We start from the raw sequence: 22,966 nt of genomic DNA, 5'->3' as shown, positions 1-22,966 counted from the left end.
CATCTGCATGCAAAACACAAATCAAAAACTTTTTAGGTGACGGCAAGATGAAGCATTTTGTGTTTCAGACCTTCACGTACAACTTAAAGTGACTGTATTCAAGAATGATACCAATATTTTGATGTGGGTTCTTCTGTTTTATTCAAGAGTCCAGATCTACCTCAATAACGACAAAAGGTTAAAATTTGAAAACTAAACAAATGACAAGTCTGCGTTAAAGGACTTGTAAAGTCACATCGGCTTTGGTGTTTTACCTGTTAATTTGTTTTTTTTATCTTGAAATGTGACAAAAAATGATCAAATACAGTTCAGAGCTGCATTAGACAAGTAGGTTAGTATTTGCTCATTATTACCAATAATAATGCCAGTTTCAAACCGGAGACTCTGATTAGTTTTTAGAAAACATGCGTTGTTAAATATCAACAGACCATGCGATTTGAACAGCGTTATGCAATTTTCCCAGTGAAAATCCAGGTTATGTTTTATGCTCTGATAATAAACAATCTGTTCTTCTGTCACATGCGGTTGTGGAAAAACAACAGCGAGGTAATCATAGCCGCAGATTGGAAGAGATAAGTGCTCTAAATATAGATAGCAAAAGAAAAAGATTCCAAGCATTCAAGGAGCTTCGCTCTTTCACTGTAGATTACAATACCGTTTACTTTCAGTTTATCAGTCAGCTCTAATGATTGTTTTCGTACTAAATTTAATAAGCACCCACATTTAGGAGCATTGGTATTATCCTTTGAAAGACAGCGAGCCACAGATGAACCTCTGACAGAAACAATGTGAAATAGCTGATAAGAATCACAAGAAAATACTATTTTTATAGTATTTTTTTTTTTTTTTTTTTTACTTTTACATGACTGTTCATCTCTGGCTTAATCATTTTTAGAGGATTAGGTTGATAACTCAAGAGCCTAATTTGTGTAACATAACATAAAAAAAAGAAAATGAATCTAAGACAGCGATGTGGACACCAAGTCTTTGACCTGAGGACAGAAAACTGCTGACCTGAGACACAAGCTGCACTTGTCTTCTCCTCTCTTCTCTCTGCTGAAATAGTAAACACTGTCAACTAAACTGGCATTGTTTAAGGAAGGGAAGAAAAATGAACATCACTGTGTGCATATATGTATTTATCTTTCACTGCTGCCATTTCCTGACTGACATTTAGCTAAAAAAAAAACAAAAAGAGAAAACAGGCTTTTTTTTTTTTTATTTCTACAAAATCCACGGTCATTTGACCATTTTAAATCTCAAAAATGTACTTGCTTTAGAACATTTTTTTCTGTATTTTCAGATAGTAAAATCATGTAGTTACCCACCAGAATTTCTAAACAAAAGTCCTGTTTTAAACAGCAAAACATTTCCCTTCATCTCAAAGGTCTCCCATAGTATTTATTTTTCCTACTATGCATGCAAATACGCTGCTGCTTCCCTATGACTTAAAATCCCCTCAGTGTTTTTGCAAATTTAAACTGCTTTATTGGAATATATTCTAGCATTTGTTAGGCCATCTGAAGTGTTGATGCTTTTCCTGAATCCAGAAAAATAAAGTACCTTGGCTGCTGTCCTCCTCCGTGCTGCTGAAATCGTCTTCATAGTAGGTGTTTGAATCTGTTGACGCGCTGGCATCACTGCTGACTGAGCCCTTTCTTTGGCGCTGCAGAACACAAGCCTGGAAGAAAAAGCAAACACACCAGAGCCTTAACTGAAACATCTAAATAGTATGTGTGCTTTATTCTTGTGTTCTGAAACAAATCCCCAACAAAAACATGAAAAAAAAAAGGTAAGAAAAATGTTTTACGTCATTGTTTTAAAGGCCAATATACTTCTCTGGTTACAATGAATCCTTTTAGCTATTGCTTTATGTGAAGCTACATTATGAAAACCATCAAATTTATTCCCCAAGTATTTTCAAACTATATTATAATCTGCACCTTTTTGTAAGAGGTGGAGAGGAGGGTGAAGAGAAGATTTGTCAGAGGAACGGAGTCGATGAGCCTTTGGACCCTCTGGATTGAAGTGCTTTGTGCCATGATGTTGAGCTCGGCTGGTGGTCCATCACTTGCCCACCCCTGCAGAAAGGGGGAAGGTGTTTATAAAGAAGAAACATTACTCACAGTGTTTAGTTGTATATTTAATTCTGCACATGACATATGCTTCTGAGTTGTGTGGCAAAATGTTGTACCACTGAAACTCGGTAAATCCTACCAGGAGTCCGTGAATACTAACTTGACTGGTTTGCAAACCTGCACATCTTCATTTTGTTGGCTGTTAAAGACGGTATGCGACTTGGCAAGAGTTACAGAACATTCACAAACCAAAAGCGTTAAAGACTTGTGTTAAACACATTTTAGCCATTAACACCGATAACCAAGTGTTAATGGCTAAAATGTTCTCAGAAGATGCTGGGTCACTCGACCTCTTGCCACCTGGCACCCCCATTTCTCACTCCCATGTTGCCACTTGTACTCAGGTTCCTGGGTTTCTGTTTGTCTATGTATTTGGATGTTTTTGTAAATCATCGAGATTAATAATCAAATATCTGATATAAAGTAAATGTATATTTTCTGTACGCTTTACATAGTTTCTATCATTTGTGATTCTGATCCCCATTGGGGTCAGTTTATTCGTACAAAACATGAACTGACATAATCCCCGATTAAGCCAAAAATAGTGCTGAGTGATCTCTTGCACCGCGTCTCGTTACAGTAGAATATAAATAGACAGTTGAAAATTATTTTCAGTCATTGGTGGTTAAATCAAGAACAAAGCAACCCCCTAGTAACACATAAAAACATTCCCAGGCAGCTCTTAACTTTACCTAAAAACGTCCAAAAGAATTAAATGACACCTTTTCAGAGCAATTACTGCTTTCAATTTTGCCGTCACGCCTGCAACAAGACTATCAGGCTCCTAATCACTTTGCAACAGTAAAATGTAATTTATTAGTAACTGAAAATTAATTTCAAATTAAAATTGTTTTGGCCCCCTACGGAATGTAGAGCTGTTTCTTCACCTCAACTAATCAGGTGTAAAATGTTGCGTTCTGGAGGTAATGGATTCTTAAAATTAACAAAATTTGATTATTCATGAATGCTCCTGCTGATAACACCACGGCATCAGAGATGTATGATTAAAAAATAGCAGTACAATCATTTAATAAGATAACGATACAGTAGGAAACAACCCTGACCGTTGAGAACTGAACTCACCCGGTGCAGAGCCTCCACTTGCAAATCCTGGAAGAGCGAGGTCAAAAGTTTGATGGCGTGATTGGCCAGTATCACAGACAATATTCCAAACCCTTGGTGTCTTGAGAAAAAACAAGCACAAAAACAGAAGCAAAAATTAATTTGCACACCAAAACTGTTCAGAAAATCTCTAAGTAGTTGCTTCGTAATTGCTTTTTATAGAATGAATTTTTTATGAGACCCATTTACCAGGATTGTTTTAAGAATATATAAAAATTGGTCAAAATCAACAGCAAGAACTAAACAAATAACATAAAATATTTAATAGATTCCAGCATTTATTAGATTTTTCAGCAATCAAGCTCTTCTTATAACTGCTGACCAGCTTTTTGCATGTTTCCATTGTTATTTTTGATGATTTATTTTTGGTGATGAGCTCTAAATCTGTGAGACCGGAGGGATTCCTCTCCACCAACTCTCCAGGGACTCTGGTTAAATCACTCTAAAACATTAACATATTCAGCCAGCAGAAACATGCTTGTAAAATTAAAAGATAACTGAACATGGGATATTAAGTCATGCTGGTCTCAACTGTACACATAGGTATTTATTTTATTTTAATAATTTAAAATCACCCTTTGCCAGGGCCAAGTTTTGGCGATCCTGCGCCATCCTTGGTGCGAGCAGCAATATCCCGGACACGCAGAGCAGCCAGGGGATCCTTCTCTTTGCCTTTGTCTGCCAGGGCGGTCGGGCTCAGATTCAGAATCAGGTACAGGCTGTTTAAGAGGCACCAGGCTCCAAGCAGCTGGAAGTTCTGATAATGCTGAAGTACAACAGTCACAAAATGTGTCATCTTTTCTTAAATTGAACATAAAAAAAAGGACAGAAAGTGCAGGGCACACGTTTCTTCAGCTGTTCTAGTTTTCTAATCAAACCTGGCACTCACCTCTCCTCCAGCTCGGCGAGAGTTGCTGATTGCTTGCCCAATCATTTCGTAGATCTCCAACTGTTAGAACACAGATTTTGTATTTGTAATATTTTTTATATGTTTCAAAAGGGAAAAGAGAGCAAGAGCATCAATAAAAGAATACAAAAAACTGTATTAAAAACTCTGGAATCTCTTTACATTTAATGTTTGGCCAAACTAAATAGTGTTTAGTTTTCATAACCTAAATGAAAAGCCTTTTTAAAAACAATTATTTAAATTCAAAATACACATGATTTGCAATAAATAAGTAATTTTGTCCATTTACACTGCTGTTTTTTTTAACTCTGCTATGCAAGTCTATCAGCATTTCTTCACAGTGAATTACAACACAAAGCATAAATAAATGGATCAATAAATATATAAATAAAAATAAAAAATTAGACTTTTTGTGTTAAAAAAAACACACACAGATCCATTTAAAGAGCTTTAGTTTCAATAGTTTTCTATTGTATCATTGGCAAAACCATCATGAGCTGCAATAATTTTGTACTTCTGGCACTTACACATTTCTGAACAATGGTGGCAGCGTCATTTTCGTAGTCCTCTTCTTTAGTTCCAGTAGAGGCAGAGCGAAGCTGCAATCCGCTGCCCACCTGAAGGATTGCCATGCAAGTGGCCACACTCACGCCTACAAAACACATAAAGTACTTTCAGATTCAGCAATTCAATAAAAAAACAGACAGAAAGACGTTCGTGACAAAGGAAGGTTGTGAGGATAGAAGGAAGACGACGTCAATAAAGTCTGGAAATGCAAATAATTCTTCACACTTTTCTTTTTTTATATTCATGCAGACCAGAAAAGACAGTGAAATCAGAAGACATTTCTGTGTCCTTTCTGTCATGTCTTTGCAGACAGCCTGGTTGCAGTCAGTTGCTCTTGATGATTGTGGCAAAGAAACTTCAGCACAATATTTAGCATGTTAGGTCTATTGCCTTAAAATGTTTGTCTGCTGAAGATCATTCCAAAACTTGGCTCTCCTCGGGTCAATCTTTATTTAGTTGATCGAATTTATAAAAGATTGAGCTAAGAGACGTTTCGCTTTATTTTTACCAAATACGTTTCACACCCACCGGCATAAAGACAGCTAAGGGCCAGCACAGTCATATCCCGTAGTCTTCCTGGGGTCAGAGGTTCCAGTACAGGAAGGGACAGTGTGTCCAGAGCCATAGTGACATCAATCACCAGCGAGTGAAATCTAGACAGAAATTTTATATAATTTTACTAGGCAAAAAAAAAAAAAAAATGTAGAGAGTTCAAAGCATACACAGAGACATTTCTATAATTCTAAACCAGGTCACAGATTAGATTTAACGAACAAGTACGTACCCATTGCGGACAGCAGTGGCGTCAGCCACTGTAGCCGGCATAATGAAGAAAGAGTTGGCTGAAACCGCATCTTGGAACCGGTTGATGTAACGTAGAAAGTACGGCAGGTTTAAACACACCCGTAGTAACTTTTCAGATCCACCTGGGAGGCACAAACACAGGGTCCAAACACACTGTTACAGGCAAATTAGTCACAACCCAAGTTACTGCACTGCATCTGATGGGGAACTACTGACCAAGTTCCTGTAAGCTCGACACATTCTGAGAGACAAACGCATTCTTCATTTTGGCCTGAACAGCTTGATCTGTGGTTTGGTCGTCTGTGTCACTCTCAGCCTGCAAAGTTTGGGGATTTGAGAAATGGGTATGATGAGCTTTTTTTTCCAAACAAAACAGTGACAAAGCATTCAAATAGATGTGAACCAGGAAATTCCCTACATATAACAAGTTTAATATGAGTTAATTAAATATCAATTTGGTTAACTTTAACCGTTATCAATGGATCACACTGACCTGCATGTGCGCTGCTGATGGTGAAGCCAAGATGGTGGTAAGATCCGGGTTAAAAACTGAAGTCAACTGATTAAAGAAGTTCATTTGCACTTCTTTTTGTCGAAGTTCAGGGCTCACAACACTGGGTAACTCCTTCTGATCTTCCACTAGACAAATAAAAGAAGACACGCTTTTATATGAGTCACAAATAATTTAGACATTTTTTCTCTATTGGGATTTTGCTTATTTTCTTCAAAAAAAAAAAAAGTTTTCTAATGACTTTTGTTTGCTTTGGGTTACTCACCGTCCGAGAGGGTCTTGATAGTTTGAGGCAACTTGGCAGACTTCATCATAGCGGTAAATGTAATGATCTCTGTGCGATCCAGCCTGCTGCAGCCAGTGCAAAGTCCTTTTATTAGAAGAATCAGGTGTTTCTGTAGAAGAAATAATACAATGTAAGTGCAATACGCAAACAAAAATTGGATAGCGTTAATTTAGACAGAATTAAAGTGGCAGATAGAAGCAGTCTGTCTCTTCAGAACAACATAACAAACCACTGAATGAAGTCTGAAAATAATAAAATTTTCTTCCTGCACTTTTTCAAAAATCTGACCTGTGATACAGCACATGCTTCATCTGGATTCTCCAATCGCAGCAATGAAAATTCGATGAGTACTTTGCACGCTGCAGCCACCGACAGCAGCTGGTTTCTTGGTACTGGAAAATAAAAACAAAATAATGAGTCAAGATTGCAGAAACGCAGTCAAATTCATTCGATTTATTCATTTAGAATGACAGCGCCTTATCCCTAACACAAAACAGAACATTAAGTATACGTACTTTGACCACAAACTGTGGTGATGTAATGTGCAGAAAGAGCCACGAACGAGGAGTAGAAAGGCTCATATTGTTTGTCGTGGTGAAGAATGTCCGATTCACTGCAAATAAAAGGTGGGACAGCATGTAACAAACCACAAGATGGGAATTTGATTGGAAATTTACAGCGTCTTCCCTAATTTTAGCGTAAATTTGCAGTCATGAATGTAATGCCCTCAAAAAAATTGTAAAAAAAAAAACAAAACAAAAAAACCTCTTTGTTTTGATGTTTTCATGAAATGTGATACAGCAAAAAATACACATATATATATTCATTCCAAACAAAATTCAGAACTACAAAGTTGCACTAAGGATGCAGAAACCTCCTGGGTGGTTTCAGCAGCTCAGGTTGAGGAATATTTTTTCATAAACTTTCTGGTTTGAAGCTGGTTACTCCACAAAATGGAGAATATAATGCTACTGCTAAAAAAACTGATTATCTGCGTCGTCGTTCATATTTGAACAAATATATAAACAGTCAATAACAAATGATCACGAAGGCAAGGGCTGCACAATGCAAGGAAGATATGCAATAATTTTGGTCAATGTCGCAGTAATTATATAATACAACAAATAGTTAAAAAGTGTATTTCTGTTTTGAGTTCAAGCAGACCCCAGATAATTAGTAGTTTATCCAGCTACTGGAAAAAGAATTAAAGTTAAATATTTTCATCTAACGAAGATTTTACAGGAAAAGTTGCGTTAGGCCGACATTTCCTGTTTTGGCAATGAAACAACTCAGCTTTAGTTTCTTAATAACATTTTAAAACTAAACTGCTTTAAACAACAAATGTCACAAAATGCATTGTAGGCATAGGTACCATAAATACTTGGTACTTGATTAAAAGTTCTTTGCAGTATGTATATTGTGTACAGCAATACTGTGACCACAAAATATTTCCAATTTTTTTTTTGCAGGCTGAATGTAGTCACATACTGTCATGTTACATATATTACTGAGATGTAAAACTCAGTCCAAATATCATAGTGTTTGTAGTTAGGCAGTCCTCTTCAACCCACACAGCTTTTATTAGACAAAATGATTTAACACCTACACCAACTTTAACTGTAATGTTGTATTAAATTGGTTGTTTATTTATTGTGTCAAAAAACAATTGTGTGTGTTAGATTTAGCCAAAACCATGTTGCTTGTAGCTCTTGGACCAAGCAACATTAAAGTTTTATAAGCTTCTGAGCTTCAATTTTTTATTATTTTGATATTACTTTGTGGTATAATGTAAAATAAATAAATCTTTAATTATTTTAACTATTAAGTAACAGTTAATCATTGGTACCACCTCTCTCAATTTCTAAAAATGTAAATAAATAAAAGCCACTGCTATATTGCTTAAGTGTAACATTCCTTTTCATGAGCTTGAGGAACTTTCAATTGGTAAACCCAATTTATCTACAAATATGACTGTTCATGTAGGCCTTCTCTGTAATGGGAAAATAATGAGAACGGGCCACTCAAGTGCGGTGGAAGTGGGTTGATTTTAACTCCAAAAATTGCAACAGTTCAGATATTTTACACAAGACAACTGAGTGAAATCTATGGCTGCAAGAAAATTACTCTTAGACAAATTACTTAAGTGTCAATGAACTGAAATCACATTCACATAGTAAAAGTGTTTATGACTGCTGGTTATTTTGTCACTTTCCCATCTTGTTACCTTCACAGTTTTGGTCAATTCCTATAAAAAGTAAACAGCCGTCTTCTTCAAACATTAACTTCTGATACATGAACAGCATCAGCAGCAAAAGTATTCAGTCAAATGAAATATTTACAGAAAGACTGCAGAAACATAATACAGGAGTATTCTATGAGGATATGTTACATTGAGTCCCAAAAAGCTGTCAAGTGAATCATTAAAGTAGACAACGGATTAAACAACGACTGTTTCCTTTTACATCAATACTCTCATAACTTGGATTTTTAGTACGTTTTTTGTGCCTGCTTGGGGCCTTGAAAAACAAACAGGCTCAAAGAGCAGAAGACACCAACTACAGAAAAGTGTTAATGAAGAAAGAGCTTTGATAAGAAACTTTCAGGCCCCGCTGCACAAGTGACGGCACGTATTGACGATTTGTTTCTGAGGAAAATGAAACTCTTCACTTCAAAGTCCCGGGGTGCATCGCTCCAGGTTAAAACTCTCTCGGGGTTTCAGGTGACAGCCTGGCTTCAGCGGTACTGACTTGACACTCACTTAGCGGTGATCCTGTTGAAGTTAAATAGTCAAGCTAATGCTTTTACCAACAATATGCCTAAAGCAAGTCACCTGAAGAAGCAAAACTAGCCGAGAAAAGCTGTCCCCGCCTACTTTTAGTCAAAACAGAAGCACTGCAGACCAAATTCTGAACCTTTAACAGTTTAGCTAATAGTTGCCATATCTGCGTTTGACCGTACCAGACAAGTTCGGCTTCAAACCCCAATCTGGTTCAACTTGGTTACTTCAGCTGACATGGTCCAATATTACTCTGACAGCAGCGTTTCTACGTTACGTTAAGAGTGCAGAGTTGAAGGCCCACGGTTAGCTAGCTAATGATGAAGCATATTTTAAAAGCGCTACACTGCGGCATTCTTTAGCGTTTACTGAACAACAGTGGTATGTTAAAAGGAACGTTAACACCTTTGAAAGGCAAGCGTCTCATTTTGCCAGCAACGTATCTGACGGTGCAAGCTAAACCCATTTTAAACAAGTTAGGAAACGCTAGCATGTTGGCTTCAGTTGGAGACCAACTCGATACCAGTGCAAGTTAAGCTGAGGCTATGTCCGGGATGAACACGGGCGGTTTGGTGATAACAGAGACAAGCAACACACTGACATGTAACCGGTTACCTGTTAATTATAGAGCCAATAAGCTGAGGTAGCTCCTTTGTTTCAAAAGCGGTGTATGAAGCTGATAAAAGCGGTCGCACTGCCGCTGTCCATTCGTGCTCCCCCTCTCCTCCGCTCGACGCCATCTTGAAATCCCATAGAAAAAACTAACTGCTGAGGAAGAGGCTGTGAAGGTAAATCACAGGGGGCGCTCCGTCGCTCAAAATTACATCAAATATGCGTTATTTGATGTGTTTATATTATATTTCTTTTCGGTTCAACTTTGTGTCTTGTACAAAAATTAATGCCCATAACTTTTATTTATGTATTGATACAATTATCTTTGCTGGTTTTGTGTTGTAATTTGATCTTGCTTGATTTATGTCTTTGTAGTGCCTGTATGCATTTAAAAATGGCACACATCACTGCATCCATTAGTAGCTAAATACATCTGTATGCTTGTGATCATATAAATAAGATTAGAAGCGCCTTCATAAAATAAAAAATAAAATAAATAATTCCTTCCATTGTTATAGGAATGTTTCAATAATTTACTGTATGAAAAAAATTGAAAAGGTTTATAAATTGTTTGAGCATTTATTGTATGTTTGGACACTTCCATTTTTTTCTGTAGCAAATTATTTATTTATTGTATTAGTGGCACACATTGCATATTTTTTTATTCTTATTGCAAAAACATTTTCAGCAGTAAGAATACACTCACCTGTTTGCAAATCCTAAGACCAGTTTTTGTTTGGATTGTTGTATACTTTCTGAAATGCTTTCATTTTTGTTTCTGTCGAATCAACAATGCTTGTTTTGCTTATGTTTCCAACTCCTACTAAATGTAGTCATTGTATCTAGCGGTACAGCTGGATGACTGAATGTGACTTTTCCCCTTTTGATTATTGGAAAGAAATATCACATACAATGGAAAATTATAAATATTTGTATGCTTAACTAAATATTCTTAGGGTACAAAATTCAGATGATTCTTATATTAAGTTTTCTTTGTTCAAATGTTTCCCACTTCATATTTTGACTTGCTGGTTGTGATTGGTGTGATTGACTGGTGATGTGGCCAGCCATGCTTATTTATTTATTTTACAAGTTATCTATTTATTTCAGTGTTGGACTTTTGGCTTTCAATAGAGTTTGAGTTTGAACCTCAAGTTGTCATGTCTATGAATCAAGCAAAGCGGTTATGCTGTGTACTTTTTGACCTGTTGGTGGCAGCACTTCCGTTTTAGCAGACAAATAGTGAGTCTGACCACTTCCGACTTCCTCCTTCCGTTGAGCTGGTCAAAGCTGCTGCAATGGCAAAGCTAATTTTGTTGTTGCTGAAATTATGTATTTTATTCTTTGTTGTTCATGCTGTATTTGAGGATCAAGTAGGAAAATTTGACTGGTAAGAACAGCCCAATGGGCCATAAAAAAATAACGTTTTTCTAAGGTATTTTGTCTCACAATTTGAAGATGCTAATGCTAACACCTGTCAAAGCCATTAGCTTCGAGTCGGTGTGTTTAGTGAGCATTTTCAGGAGAGGACATTTTAAAAGAAAAAAAAACTATGATAACGATCTTTTTTTAAAACGGCAGGTTTATAAATAATATTTGGAAACAATGAGCCACGTAAGCACATTTAGTTAAAGAAAAGTAGGTTGATTTTTAAACATATAGAATAATTGTAACTAAATTAATTACAAGTTATTCATGCCAGTGTTAGTCGTAACTTTCGTTATTCTGTTGAAAATTGATAATAATAGTTAGAAAAATTAATAATACATTCTTTTTTATTTATTTCTTGATTCACAGGAGACAGCAATATGTAGGCAAAGTTCGTTTTTCTCATTTCGACACACAATTGCAGTCCTCCAAAAAAGTCCTTGTAGCAACAGAGAGCAATGTTTTTGCAGCGCTAAATTCCAGGACAGGAGAGCTTTGTAAGTATTTTTGAAGCCTTAAACAGACACACCTGTTATCTGTCATATATTCTCATCGTTTTGGTGTTAAGCACAACACACTCCCCTATCCATGTCTGATACAGTTTGGCGACATGTGGACAAAACTGGTCCAGAGGGAAACATCGATGCCCTTCTGCACCATGCACAAGGTTTTTATTTCTTAAGTGTTTATTCAGTTCAAGCTCGAGATTTTATCTCTGCTTATGTTAGCATATTCACTGTTGATACAACTTGTTTTGTGTGCTTAGATGCGGTACTAGTGGTTGGAAATGGGCGCATGTTGCGCTCCTGGGACATCAACGTTGGTGGTTTAAACTGGGAGATGTTGCTGGACACTGGCAGGTGAAGACCTTCATGGTTTGCAGTTGTGACATGTCAGATGGTTCACGTGGATTAAACCCTAACTGTTTTTTTTGTTGTTGTTGTTTTTAAGTTTTCGATCAGCATGTTTAGTGGGGCAACAAGGAACAGTTAAACATGTCGCTGTTTTGAAGAAAACTGTCATCTCTGTCCATTATTTATCCAATGGGCATCAAAAATGGGTAGAGAACTTGCCAGAAGGGTAAAACATTCTATTTTCGTGCTATTTTTTAATTGTATCAGCAATATGAGCTTTATTATTAATTTTATGTCTTTTTGTTTTTCATTGCAGTGAAACTGTGGATTATCAAACTGTGTATTCGGGAGGAAATGGTCAAGTATTTGTTTTGGGAATTGTTCCCCATTCCCATATCACTATTGTTGTTTATAGCATGGAAGATGGCGAGATAATCAAGCAGGTAACCTCTTATTGATTAAAGCTTGAATGTCTGCCAAGTAGATGTCGCTATGAAAGAAAACCTGAACTCCAATTTGTTCCTTTTTTTTTGGTTTGGGATTGTTCCAGGTCTCAGTTGAAGCTCCATGGCTGTCCAACATACCAGCCAGCTGTGCAGTGGTTGGTCAGGGGATGTTGATGTGTGTAGACTCAACAACAATGTCCCTAAATACACTCGACTTACACCAACAGCTACAGATGACTCAGATCCCCCTGCAGGTATCAAGTAAACCAAAACAAAACTCTTTCTATGAAATATTTTTGCCTCCCTTCTTCAGTCTGTATTTATTGTCTATATGAATGCTTTTTTTTCCCCTTCTCCCTAACTTTTGTATCGCTTGTCACATCGCAGTCACTCGGACTTGAAGTGGACCCAGACTTTCATCCGTCGCTTGTCTCACACCAGCCCAACCCTGCCCAAAAGCCATTATCAGAGTTCTTCCTTCAGCTTGGGCCCGAACGTTATTTGCTTCTGCAGCTGAACAACGGGCAGATAGTCACACTGAGAGATTTCAAGCCTGTATGTAATTGCTTCTTCATATTTCATTTTTTGGAAGATTTATCCCAGATTCTGTTAGCTCAATTGCAGCCCAAGGCAACTTTGGTCGAAAGCCCAGTTGATCAGGATGGCTTGAGTGACTTTTAGGTTTTCTTGACTGTGATTCTTGCACATTAAGAATTCCATCAAATTTTGTCCTGAAATGTATTATTCTTTTTCTGTTAATCTTGACAGGGTTGTATAAGATAAAGCATACAAATTAGTGAGTGAAATTGGTGAGTGAAATAGTTAGTGACACATTTTTCTTAATTTATAGGCACTGCTGGCTTCGTTTGCTACCACTGGAGAGAAGACGGTCGCAGCTGTTATGTCACCCAAGAACAAGACAGTAAGTTTATATAGTATTGCTCTCTCAACTCAATCTGGGTATTATAAATAAATTACAATAAATAATACACGAGAAATTATTATATTAAAGTCTTTTTTTTTCTCAAATTAATAATAAAAGTAAGTGATTATCTGTTACTTCTCCACAGGCTTGCAGTATCAACCTCTATAGTGCCGACACCGGGCGCAGACTTCTTGACACAACTCTGATCTTCACTGTGGATCCTAACGGAGGAAAACCCGAGAGGGTGAAACTTGCTGTTTTCTTTGTTTCACGAAGCAGCAATAGTCTTACTATAATCCAACCATTAGTTTGCCATGTTTTGGAATTTAAAGAATCTTTTAATAAAGGTACTCATTTAAATTCTGCCCTGCAGCTGCATGTCCAAGCATTCCTGAAGAAGGACGACTCGGTCGGCTACAGGGTCATGGTGCAGACAGAAGACCACGCACTGACTTTCATTCAACAACCAGGTACGGCACAATATCGCAACACCAACACCAACACCGTGAGTGAAACAATGACTGGAGCAGCCTACTATATAAAGTACTCAGGGACCACATCTTTATTATTATAAATACACATTTGAACAAATTGCTTCCTGTATCGGTTCAATACGGGATGCTACAATTAACAGCCAAATATGGGACGGTTCTGTATTTTACGGGACGGGTGGCAACCCTACTTCCCCTGTTATAATGCAAATAAAGTCAGCAGCTCTTTTAAAATGAGGATGTTGAGGTAAATTGAGAGTTAATTTCCTCTTGAATCAGGGTGTAAACCAGTGTAGAGATGCCCTCACAACCAACCCGACTGTTTCATCAGCAGTGAATAATATTGTTTATTGTTCATTGTTTAGGATCCCCATTAGCTGGGCTTCACACCCCCTCTTCCTGGGTCCAACAATAGAAATCATTAAAACAGATTTAGCATATTTATCAATAAAAACATTTAAAGGTCATACAAAATGTCCATACCTTTATAAAGTGTTCGATAATTAGCCATTTCAGTTATAAATGAAATGGGTACTTTGCTCCTAAAAAACTGTTGTAGCTCTGGTCTGATATTCCCCAACTCTAGTCCAGCTAAAATTTCAAATGGCGACCATGCATCTTGTTTTTAAAAGAGAAAGTGTCTGCAACAAAGCCACAAAACTAAAAAAAAAAGATCCCCCTGTTTGAACAAAGTTTTTGATGAGGAAGCCTAATCCTGTTAAAGGTTTCAGTGGAGCCTATCCCAGCAGCCATCTGGTGAGAGGTGGGTCCACACATCGATTGCGGAGCCAAAACAGGGAGCGCCGCTTGCATTCGTGAGCAATTTAAAGCAACCATTTAACCCCACGTGCATGTTTTTGTACAGCAGGGAAAAGCTGTACCCGTCAATGTATACAGAAAAAAATCCAAACTCCAAAAAAATTAAGGCCACAGCCGGGATTTGAACCGACAAGCTCCAAGCTGTGAGGCAGAAGGTCGACTTGAACAATGAACAAAGAATGTTTTTATTGTGTGAAGCTTGAATAGAGATAAAAAAAGTCAGGATCACACACTGTACTGAAGCATTTTTGCCTCCTCCCACTGTCATTCTCTTCCCAGGAAGAGTCTTACTCGTGAATGAATTCAGTGTTCATAGTAACTCCATTTTCTATTTCTATTTTGTAAATAACGTTTATTTTTACCATGTAGTTGCTTAGTTAAAAGAAACCAGATCAGTTCTTAGAACTAGACTATGGTTAAATATATTTGCTTTTGTAAGAATCTTATTCTGGTGCAATGGCAGTATTTGGGTTTTTAAGGGTTGGTAGGTGTTCCATCCTTCTAAAACACAAAAGTAAGTAGTGAGCCATGCTTTGCGTCATGATGACGCTAAAGGTATTTTCTGCCTTTTAATCATGATAAATAATCCCAGACCCACACATCCCCAGTGTGTAAATGGTTCTGACCTTTTCCACAAGGGGAAAAAGAAATTACCATGTTGTTGGAAAACTCTGAACCCTGTGGACTTTCACAGGGTGTGGAAGGTAGAATGAGTGACTGCAGACGACTAATGAGTCTTGTTTTCCAGGCCGTGTGATGTGGACCAGAGAGGAAGCCTTGTCAGACGTGGTGACAATGGAAATGGTGGATCTTCCCCTCACCGGGACACAAGCCGAGCTCGAGGGCGAGTTCGGCAAAAAAGCCGGTAAATGCTTTGACATTCATCCTGTTTACACCTCACCACCATCAAAGTCTTTTATTTTATTTATTTATTTTTTCCTCCACGTTGGCTGATGTCCATTTCTAACAAGTAGCTCTTAAATAGCTTGTGGTTGTGACTCACCAGGTTGGTTTATTATTTTTGCTCTTGTTTTATTCTGTCTTTCTTGCTGCGTGTGGATTCAGCCATTCAAGGTAACACGTCTCTCTCTTTGTAACGTTTCTTGACCGTCTCTGAAAATGTTAGGTATTAAATAATGTTGTGTTAGAAAAGCTAATTCTCTTCTGCATTTACTGTGATGGAGATGGAAATTTTAAATTTATTTTATTTTATTTTTGTGACCGATTTTTAAATCTCTGGTAGGGCTTTAGCGTCCCTATCCCTTTAAGAACGGAAAGGGTGATCAGTTATAACATGATCAGAGATTACGCCATGTCATTTATCTGTATTAACAGTTGCTGAAATGCTTTACAAAAGCTTAAGAACAAAAATAAAATGATCGGTTGACATTTTAAGCCATCTTTCACCTTTAGTTTTAGTCGTCAGCACGGCTATCATCACCAACAATGCAGCATTGGTGTGTATTTCCAACACAATGTAGTTTCTTACCCAAATCTGAATCTTCATAAGAGCTGCCAGCTGTGCCATATTCTGACTAGCCTTCCTGTTCTCTTCTGAAAATGTCTCCCTACTCTCTCTTGGCAGCTTTAATGAATCAGCTTGTTCTAGAACATAGTTATCTTTTTCTTACACCACAGTGTGATCTCTCTTTATTTTTATGCACCTAACTAGTCTGAAAAGTACTAATTTGGAACATTTTCCACTCAGTTAAAGCATCCACACCAAAGCTGGTTGCTGTCAATTATGACCTGGTAGCACTTAACAACATGGCGTGTTCACTGATTGGAAAAAATATTAGATTTTTAAGCTTCCAGCCACCAAGTCAGCTGATTTCTAAGTGTTTCTGTGTCTCTTTTGTTTAGTCGTTCCTACTCTCTAAGACGACAGTTTTGTCTTGTTGATTTTAATTTAGCTAAAATATGTGAACAATGGCTCTTGACACTTACCGTACATCTTTACAGAATATGTTTGTTCTTGTTCTGATTTCTCTAGATGGGTTGCTGTCGATGGTGTTGAAGAGGCTCTCCTCTCAGCTCATCATGCTGCAGGCCTGGATCGCCCACCTCTGGAAGCTGTTCTACGAAGCCCGGAAGCCCCGCAGTCAAGTCAAAAATGAAGTCTCCATTGAGAACCTGTCGAGAGACGAGTTCAACTTGCAGAAGATGATGGTTATGGTTACATCGTCTGGAAAGGTAAAACTGGAGAGACTAAAACCTCACCTTCTAATATTCACCTTTGTTTTAGTATTTTTTTGCTTGCTATTTTACTGTGCACGGTTATCTGTACAGTCTAAGTTCAGGCAGGCTTAGATATAAACAAACCAGAGCTTTCATCTGGTTTTTCTGTTCCTTTTAAGCTGTTTGGCATCGACAGCAAGACGGGTGGAATTTTGTGGAAACATTATCTCAACAACGTCCCGAAGAATGCTGCTTTTAAATTAATGGTTCAGCGGACCACTGCTCACTTCCCTCACCCTCCACAGTGCACACTGCTCATCAAAGACAAGGTATCTAATGACACATTGGCACTTGTGTTGAAAAAGTTCATTAGTCAGTGTCAGTATCTTCTCTTTTCTTGTTCAAAGTCTCTTTAAGTTACAAACGTCTGGCACAACGAGTGATTTCTAGTCTGTTTCAAACAGTTTTTTTTTTTGTCGGGGCTCTTTTGGGTCACAGGACACGGGTTTGGCAACACTTCATGTGTTTAACCCCATGTTTGGAAGGAAAAGTCAGGTCACGCCACCTGCCCTACCTCAGCCAATACTCCAGTCACTCCTCCTCCCACTTATGGACCAGGATTATGCCAAAGTCCTGCTTCTCGTCGATGACCAGTACAAGGTCAGATCAACACCTCAGATTGTCGTTCACAAGATTACAGTCACTGCATCTTGAGTTTAGAATCGCAACATTTTGATTAAAGCCATTTCCCACCTATTGTTAATTGTCTGTTCTTTCCACTCCAGGTTTCTGCCTTTCCTTCAACCAAGAACGTCCTGCAGCAGCTCCAGGAGACGGCTTCATCCATCTTCTTCTTCCTCGTCGACTCCAGTCAAGGAAGACTCTCTGGTTACAGACTGAGAACGGCAAGTTCTTCTTTTCTCATTGTGTTGCATTCTGAAATAATGCTCCAGTAATCGGTGAAAGCTTAACCGCGGTTATTTTTCTGCTCTCAGGACTTGTCGACTGAGCAGGTCTGGGAGGTCGTCGTTCCAACAGAAGTACAGAAGATTGTCTCTGTTAAGGGGAAGAGGCCGAATGAGCATGTGCACTCACAAGGCAGGGTGATGGGAGACCGCAGTGTGCTCTATAAGGTACAATAACATTTTCTACATGATTTAATTGCAATTTGAATGAGTTCTAAAATAGATAAAATTGCATTTCTTTTTACCAGTGTGAATAAAAACAACTGTTTGTAACATCTTACAATAAAGTAGAGTAAAAATCTGAGTTCCCACTCAATATTACTAATAATATTAATATAATCTGTGCACATCCTACCTAGTCTGGAATTTGATTTAATAATTTTCCAACTCTTTTCCACTTTTTTTTTGTTTTATAATCCCTACTCAAATTTACACTGGAAATTGCTCAGTTTATATTTAAAACATTGGAAAAGACATGTGGAAATTAGAGTATGGGAAAAATATTAAATTTTTATATGAAAAGGTTTGGGAGGATTCATAGGAGTTGTCTTTTATCGTGAGGTCAACTAATGTAAATTTAGGTCTTATTTATACATACATTATCTTCTAATTAACAGTTTAATTGCTTTGGAGCATATTTTTCCTTTATGCAGTTTCGAAGTATTCAATGGAAAATGTTATCCTTTTTTTTTGTTTTGTTTTTTTAAACTTTCTGTTAATAGTACCTGAACCCAAATCTCCTGGCTGTGGTGACGGAGAGCACAGACGTGCATCAGGAGCGCAGCTTCATCGGGATCCTGCTCATCGACGGCGTGACCGGTCGCATCATCCACGAAGCTGTTCAGAGGAAAGCCAGAGGACCCGTTCACGTTGTCCACTCTGAAAACTGGGTTGTGGTAAGCCAGGATGGATTTCCTCGTCCTTCGTTTTGCACATATGAAGCCGCAGAAGTTTCAGTCTTGGTCTGTCGCGTAACTAATGTAACGTTACTCACGTCTCCCCTTGTCTGTCAAACGTCACAGTACGAATACTGGAGCACCAAGTCTCGGCGGAACGAGTTCTCTGTCATCGAACTTTACGAAGGAATGGAGCTTTACAACAGCACCGTCTTCAGCTCGCTGGATCGACCTCACGCCCCTCAGGTGCTCCAGCAGTCTTACATTTTCCCGTCTTCCATCTCCACCATGGAGGCCACCCTGACTGAGAAAGGCATCACCAGCCGCCATCTGCTCAGTACGTTTCAAAAATGATTCTTTTCCATCCTTCTCCAAATTTAGTCTTGGTGAGTAAAACCACAATATTAAACACTTCTGAAACATTCCCCCCCATTTGCCACAGTTGGTCTGCCATCTGGGGGGATTCTGTCATTACCAAAGATGTTCCTCGACCCACGCAGGCCTGAAATAATATCTGAGCAGAGTCGGTAAGTCTAGACACAGCTCACTGTAAAACAGTGAGCTGATTTACAGTGCTTTGCGAAAGTGGTCATTTTTTTTTTTATTTACATTTTGTCACATTTTATCCATGCAGTTCAATACATTTAATGTGACATACACAAAGTAGTGCTTTGTAGTGCACATCCTCAAAATGTCTTTGAGTAAGAATCTGCGGCGGAGGATGAATACAATCACGGTTTTCCTCCCAATTTACAATCATTCACAACTTTGTGTTGGTCTGACACACAAATGTTGAAGTTCAGCGGGTTTCCCGAGGCACCGACTGTTCCCTTACGTGAAGCTAATTACGACTCGATTTCCAGGGAGGAAAACCTGATACCGTACGCACCGGAGCTGATCATCCGCACCGAGTGGTTCATCAACTACAATCAGACCGTGGGAAGAGTGCGAGGAATTCACACGGCCCCATCTGGACTGGAGTCAACCTGCTTGGTGAGTCGAATATTACATTATAAAAGGTGAAATAAAAATGACAAAGGCTGTGTTTAAGCAAAAAAAAAAAAAAAACCTTCTCTGAACCTTAAGTTGCCAAACTACGGAGCCCCCCAGGGGACATGGGGAATTTTTTTTCTTTTGCGTTCCCTCGCAAAACTTTTGCGTTCCCTCGCAATACTTTTGCGTTCCCTCGCAAAACTTTTGCGTTCCCTCGCAAAAGGTTTTGCGTTCCCTCGCAATAATCTACTGATCAGTTCATGCGGCATAATTGATACTATAAGCCTTTTTTACGGTGGCCGCCGTACTTTCTGCTTTAATACAAGCTTATAAGGTTTTTCCATGGACTATTGAGTTATTATCGCGGGGTAATAAGTCATCTGATTGTGTCTCTATTGTCTTCGTGTCTGAATGGTTTAAAGGGCTGCTTTCTGTGCCGTTCCATCTGAGCCTTAACAGACATAAACATGCAGTAAATAAATCGATTTTTCAATCAGTTTTTTGCACCAAAGCGTTAATAATAATAAACACGTTTTATTATTATAAAACACAGCAAACTAATGGTGGTAGACGGCCGCACTGGATTAACTCGGGGAATCTCATCTGTCCGTGTATCAATCAACTCCTAACCTCTTCTTTGTTCTGTCACAATTATCAATTTTTTTAATTTTTATTATGCTCCAAACTTTCTGAGGACTGACCACCCAGCTCACCCACTGCCTCACACACCGAGCCAGCAGCGTCACCTTCCCATTCATACTTCATGACAGTCACTCCCACATCGACACGCCCACCACCAGGTGTCAAAGCCGCTGCTCCTGTCATATCAATAATTACTTATTTCATTCATATTGCTCTTATAGAGCCTCAGTGAAAACGTGTTTATTATTATTAACGCTTTGGTGCAAAAAACTGATTGAAAATCGATTTTTTTACTGCATGTTTATGTCTGTTAAGGCTCAGATGGAACGGCACAGAAAGCAGCCCTTTAAACCATTCAGACACGAACACAATGGAGACACAATCAGACGACTTATTACCCCGCGATAATAACTCAATAGTCCATGGAAAAACCTTATAAGCTTGTATTAAAGCAGAAAGTACGGCGGCCACCGTAAAAAAGGCTTATAGTATCAATTATGCCGTATGAACTGATCAGTAGATTATTGCGAGGGAACGCAAAAGTTTTGCGAGGGAACGCAAAACCTATTGCGAGGGAACGCAAAAGTTTTGCGAGGGAACGCAAAAGTTTTGCGAGGGAACGCAAAAGAAAAAAAATTCCCCATGTCCCCTGGGGGGCTCCGTACCAAACAACTTGCAGTATCTTCTAATTCCCAGTATGTTTTATTTAAAATAACGTGTCTATTAGGTAAGGTAACACAAGCCTTCTATGGAGTGAGACATGATGCTACAGACATTTTTTTTTTTTTTTAGGAAAAAAAATGTCTGTAGTATATTTTGTAGGTCTGTAAAACAGCCAGAATAAACTGTAACTAAAGAGATTTTAATGATGTGTTTGGAAGTTTAGGCTGCTTAATGCTTATAGGCAAGGTTGTGTCATAATGCAGTGCAAGTGGAAAAGTACAAATATTTTAGTTTGGTTGATTCTTTCTGTGTCTTAATGATGGTTTTTAGCAACACATTTGATGCATTTTTTTGAAAGCGTGTTTATTTCACTTGAACTGGTGCCACATTTATAAGGAAGTGTTTTTATGTTTTTTTTGAGTGGGTTTCTCGCTAGAAAATCTTTTTAAATCCTGCATGTTGAAACCAAACAGATTGTTCTGCTATTGACTCTTATTTGGTGGCATTAATTGGACTAGATGACTGAAGTCTGGGGGGAAAACAAAGACTCAACTTTTTTTAGGCATTTCAGTTGTGAGAGGGAAATAAAACTGTATACAGCAGACGGGAACCTCCTCTTCATACTGGTCACCAGCCTGGTCACAGACTGGGATGGCGTCCATTTTCTTTGCCACAGAAGCTGTTAGACTCTCGCACAAACATCAAGTCAAAGCTGATCCTACCATAGTTGTTCCTGACTGAACTGGTTTCTTCATCCTTCCCTCCAATAATTAAAAAAATGTTTAGTCGTGCCTCTCTTAATTCTTTGTTTTAGGGGCGTTTTTTACCACGTTTTAGTCTATGACAATAAAACTGATACCATAAAGGACTGCATATTTTATTTTTTTTGCATGTTTTTTTTCTTTGCAGGTGGTGGCCTACGGTCTCGACATCTACCAGACCCGTGTGTATCCCTCCAAGCAATTCGACGTCCTAAAAGACGACTACGACTACATGCTCATCAGCAGCGTCCTCTTTGCCCTTTTCTTTGCCACCATGATCAGCAAACGCCTGGCAGAAGTCAAACTGCTTAACCGGGCCTGGCGATAAACGCCATGTCATCGAGTCCTGCACCAGAGAGCCCTGCGGCTGCACGACGGACCTCGCTCCGACGAGATGAGACGAGACTGCTGAGGCCGTGCCTGTAGGGAAACACACAGGCCAAAGTTCAATAAGGCCCTTAAGGAACTGCAGGGGACGGTGGGGAGGGGGGCGGGGGGCGAAACAAAGGGGGTAGAATAAGGTTTTATGTGTTTGATTTTTTTTGTTTTGTTGTTTGTTTTTTTTAACTTATTTTGCAAAAAGAAGAAATGACACATCCATAATAGAACTGTTTTTTTCCTCCCCACATCACTTTAATTAAATGTTGAACACATAACTAATTACAAATGAATTTAACAGAGTTGGGTTTATTAAATTATGTTTGTCAAAGTTAGGTGCTTAAATATAGTTTATTATATTAAAAAAAAACTTTACATATGGTGTATACTTCAGTAGCCCTAATGGAAAGTTATAGTAAATTCGGAAGTCGGAGCAGAAATGCAAGAAAACTGTCTGTGAGCCTAAATGGTTACTTTAATATTTGTTTTTTTTAATCTGCTGAATCACCATGATATCCTGTAGTTTTGATTTGATAGGAAAGCAGCTGAACTCTAAGGCAAGACCAAGCAAGGACAAGATGATCTGCGATCAGTCATTAAGATTTCTAACAGAAGGCGCTGTTATAAAATTAGAGGAAAATGTCAAACAGTAGACCTCATTTTCCCTGTTTGGATCCATTAAAATCTTTCTGAGAACTCCCGTTTTGAATGTTTTCCTTTCTTTCCAAGGTATTCCAAGCTGCTGCCCAAAAGATTGTTGAAGCGTTAAACTTAAGACACTTTACAAAGTGGACATTATGCAGA

At 38.3% G+C, this 22,966-nt stretch overlaps 2 protein-coding genes across 10 annotated transcripts in view; one reads left to right on the top strand and one right to left on the bottom strand.

Moving 5' to 3' along the window:
- Positions 1–9,884, bottom strand: part of ubr4 (ubiquitin protein ligase E3 component n-recognin 4) — a 49,751-nt gene extending 39,867 nt beyond the window's left edge. For 5 of the 9 annotated variants that reach the window (XM_014983254.2, XM_014983260.2, XM_014983256.2 and 2 more), the window contains exons 1-15: positions 9,727–9,884; positions 6,851–6,948; positions 6,624–6,727; positions 6,315–6,444; positions 6,032–6,177; positions 5,755–5,854; positions 5,519–5,660; positions 5,263–5,387; positions 4,695–4,819; positions 4,150–4,209; positions 3,836–4,026; positions 3,222–3,321; positions 1,944–2,081; positions 1,564–1,681; positions 1,015–1,056 (exon numbers count right to left, since the gene is read on the bottom strand). In XM_014983254.2, coding sequence (XP_014838740.2) covers positions 1,015–1,056; positions 1,564–1,681; positions 1,944–2,081; positions 3,222–3,321; positions 3,836–4,026; positions 4,150–4,209; positions 4,695–4,819; positions 5,263–5,387; positions 5,519–5,660; positions 5,755–5,854; positions 6,032–6,177; positions 6,315–6,444; positions 6,624–6,727; positions 6,851–6,948; positions 9,727–9,851 — 1,744 coding nt within the window. In that variant the 5' untranslated portion in view covers positions 9,852–9,884. The remainder of the gene's footprint in view (positions 1–1,014; positions 1,057–1,563; positions 1,682–1,943; positions 2,082–3,221; positions 3,322–3,835; positions 4,027–4,149; positions 4,210–4,694; positions 4,820–5,262; positions 5,388–5,518; positions 5,661–5,754; positions 5,855–6,031; positions 6,178–6,314; positions 6,445–6,623; positions 6,728–6,850; positions 6,949–9,726) is intronic. The other 4 variants (XM_014983258.2, XM_088007443.1, XM_014983262.2 and 1 more) reach the window with 2 other exon arrangements.
- A 1,085-nt stretch (positions 9,885–10,969) lies between these two features.
- On the top strand, positions 10,970–22,858 carry emc1 (ER membrane protein complex subunit 1). Its single transcript, XM_014983252.2, has 22 exons — positions 10,970–11,113; positions 11,521–11,648; positions 11,753–11,818; positions 11,918–12,011; positions 12,103–12,231; positions 12,322–12,448; positions 12,556–12,705; positions 12,839–13,006; positions 13,302–13,373; positions 13,522–13,620; positions 13,750–13,846; positions 15,435–15,551; positions 16,680–16,879; positions 17,044–17,193; positions 17,363–17,524; positions 17,650–17,769; positions 17,860–17,997; positions 18,552–18,725; positions 18,852–19,062; positions 19,168–19,252; positions 19,589–19,718; positions 21,933–22,858. Exons 1-22 carry the CDS (start codon positions 11,022–11,024, stop codon positions 22,110–22,112), a joined length of 2,889 nt encoding a protein of 962 aa, XP_014838738.2. The 5' UTR covers positions 10,970–11,021; the 3' UTR covers positions 22,113–22,858.
- The last annotated feature ends 108 nt before the right edge of the window (positions 22,859–22,966 follow it).

Source organism: Poecilia mexicana, unplaced genomic scaffold (assembly GCF_051168715.1).
Source record: "Poecilia mexicana isolate PSO_F unplaced genomic scaffold, ASM5116871v1 scaffold_7, whole genome shotgun sequence".
In the NCBI taxonomy this organism is placed as follows: domain Eukaryota; kingdom Metazoa; phylum Chordata; class Actinopteri; order Cyprinodontiformes; family Poeciliidae; genus Poecilia; species Poecilia mexicana.
Note: the sequence above shows the minus strand (reverse complement) of the source record. Positions and strands in the feature narration are given on the sequence as shown.

Coding starts and splice junctions, on each gene's coding strand:
- emc1 (XM_014983252.2), top strand. CDS start 11,022: ATGGCAAAGCTAATTTTGTTGTTGCTGAAATTATGTATTTTATTCTTT. Junction 11,649..11,752: donor TTCCAGGACAGGAGAGCTTT/GTAAGTATTTTT, acceptor TGTCTGATACAG/TTTGGCGACATGTGGACAAA. Junction 18,726..18,851: donor ACTCTGAAAACTGGGTTGTG/GTAAGCCAGGAT, acceptor CAAACGTCACAG/TACGAATACTGGAGCACCAA.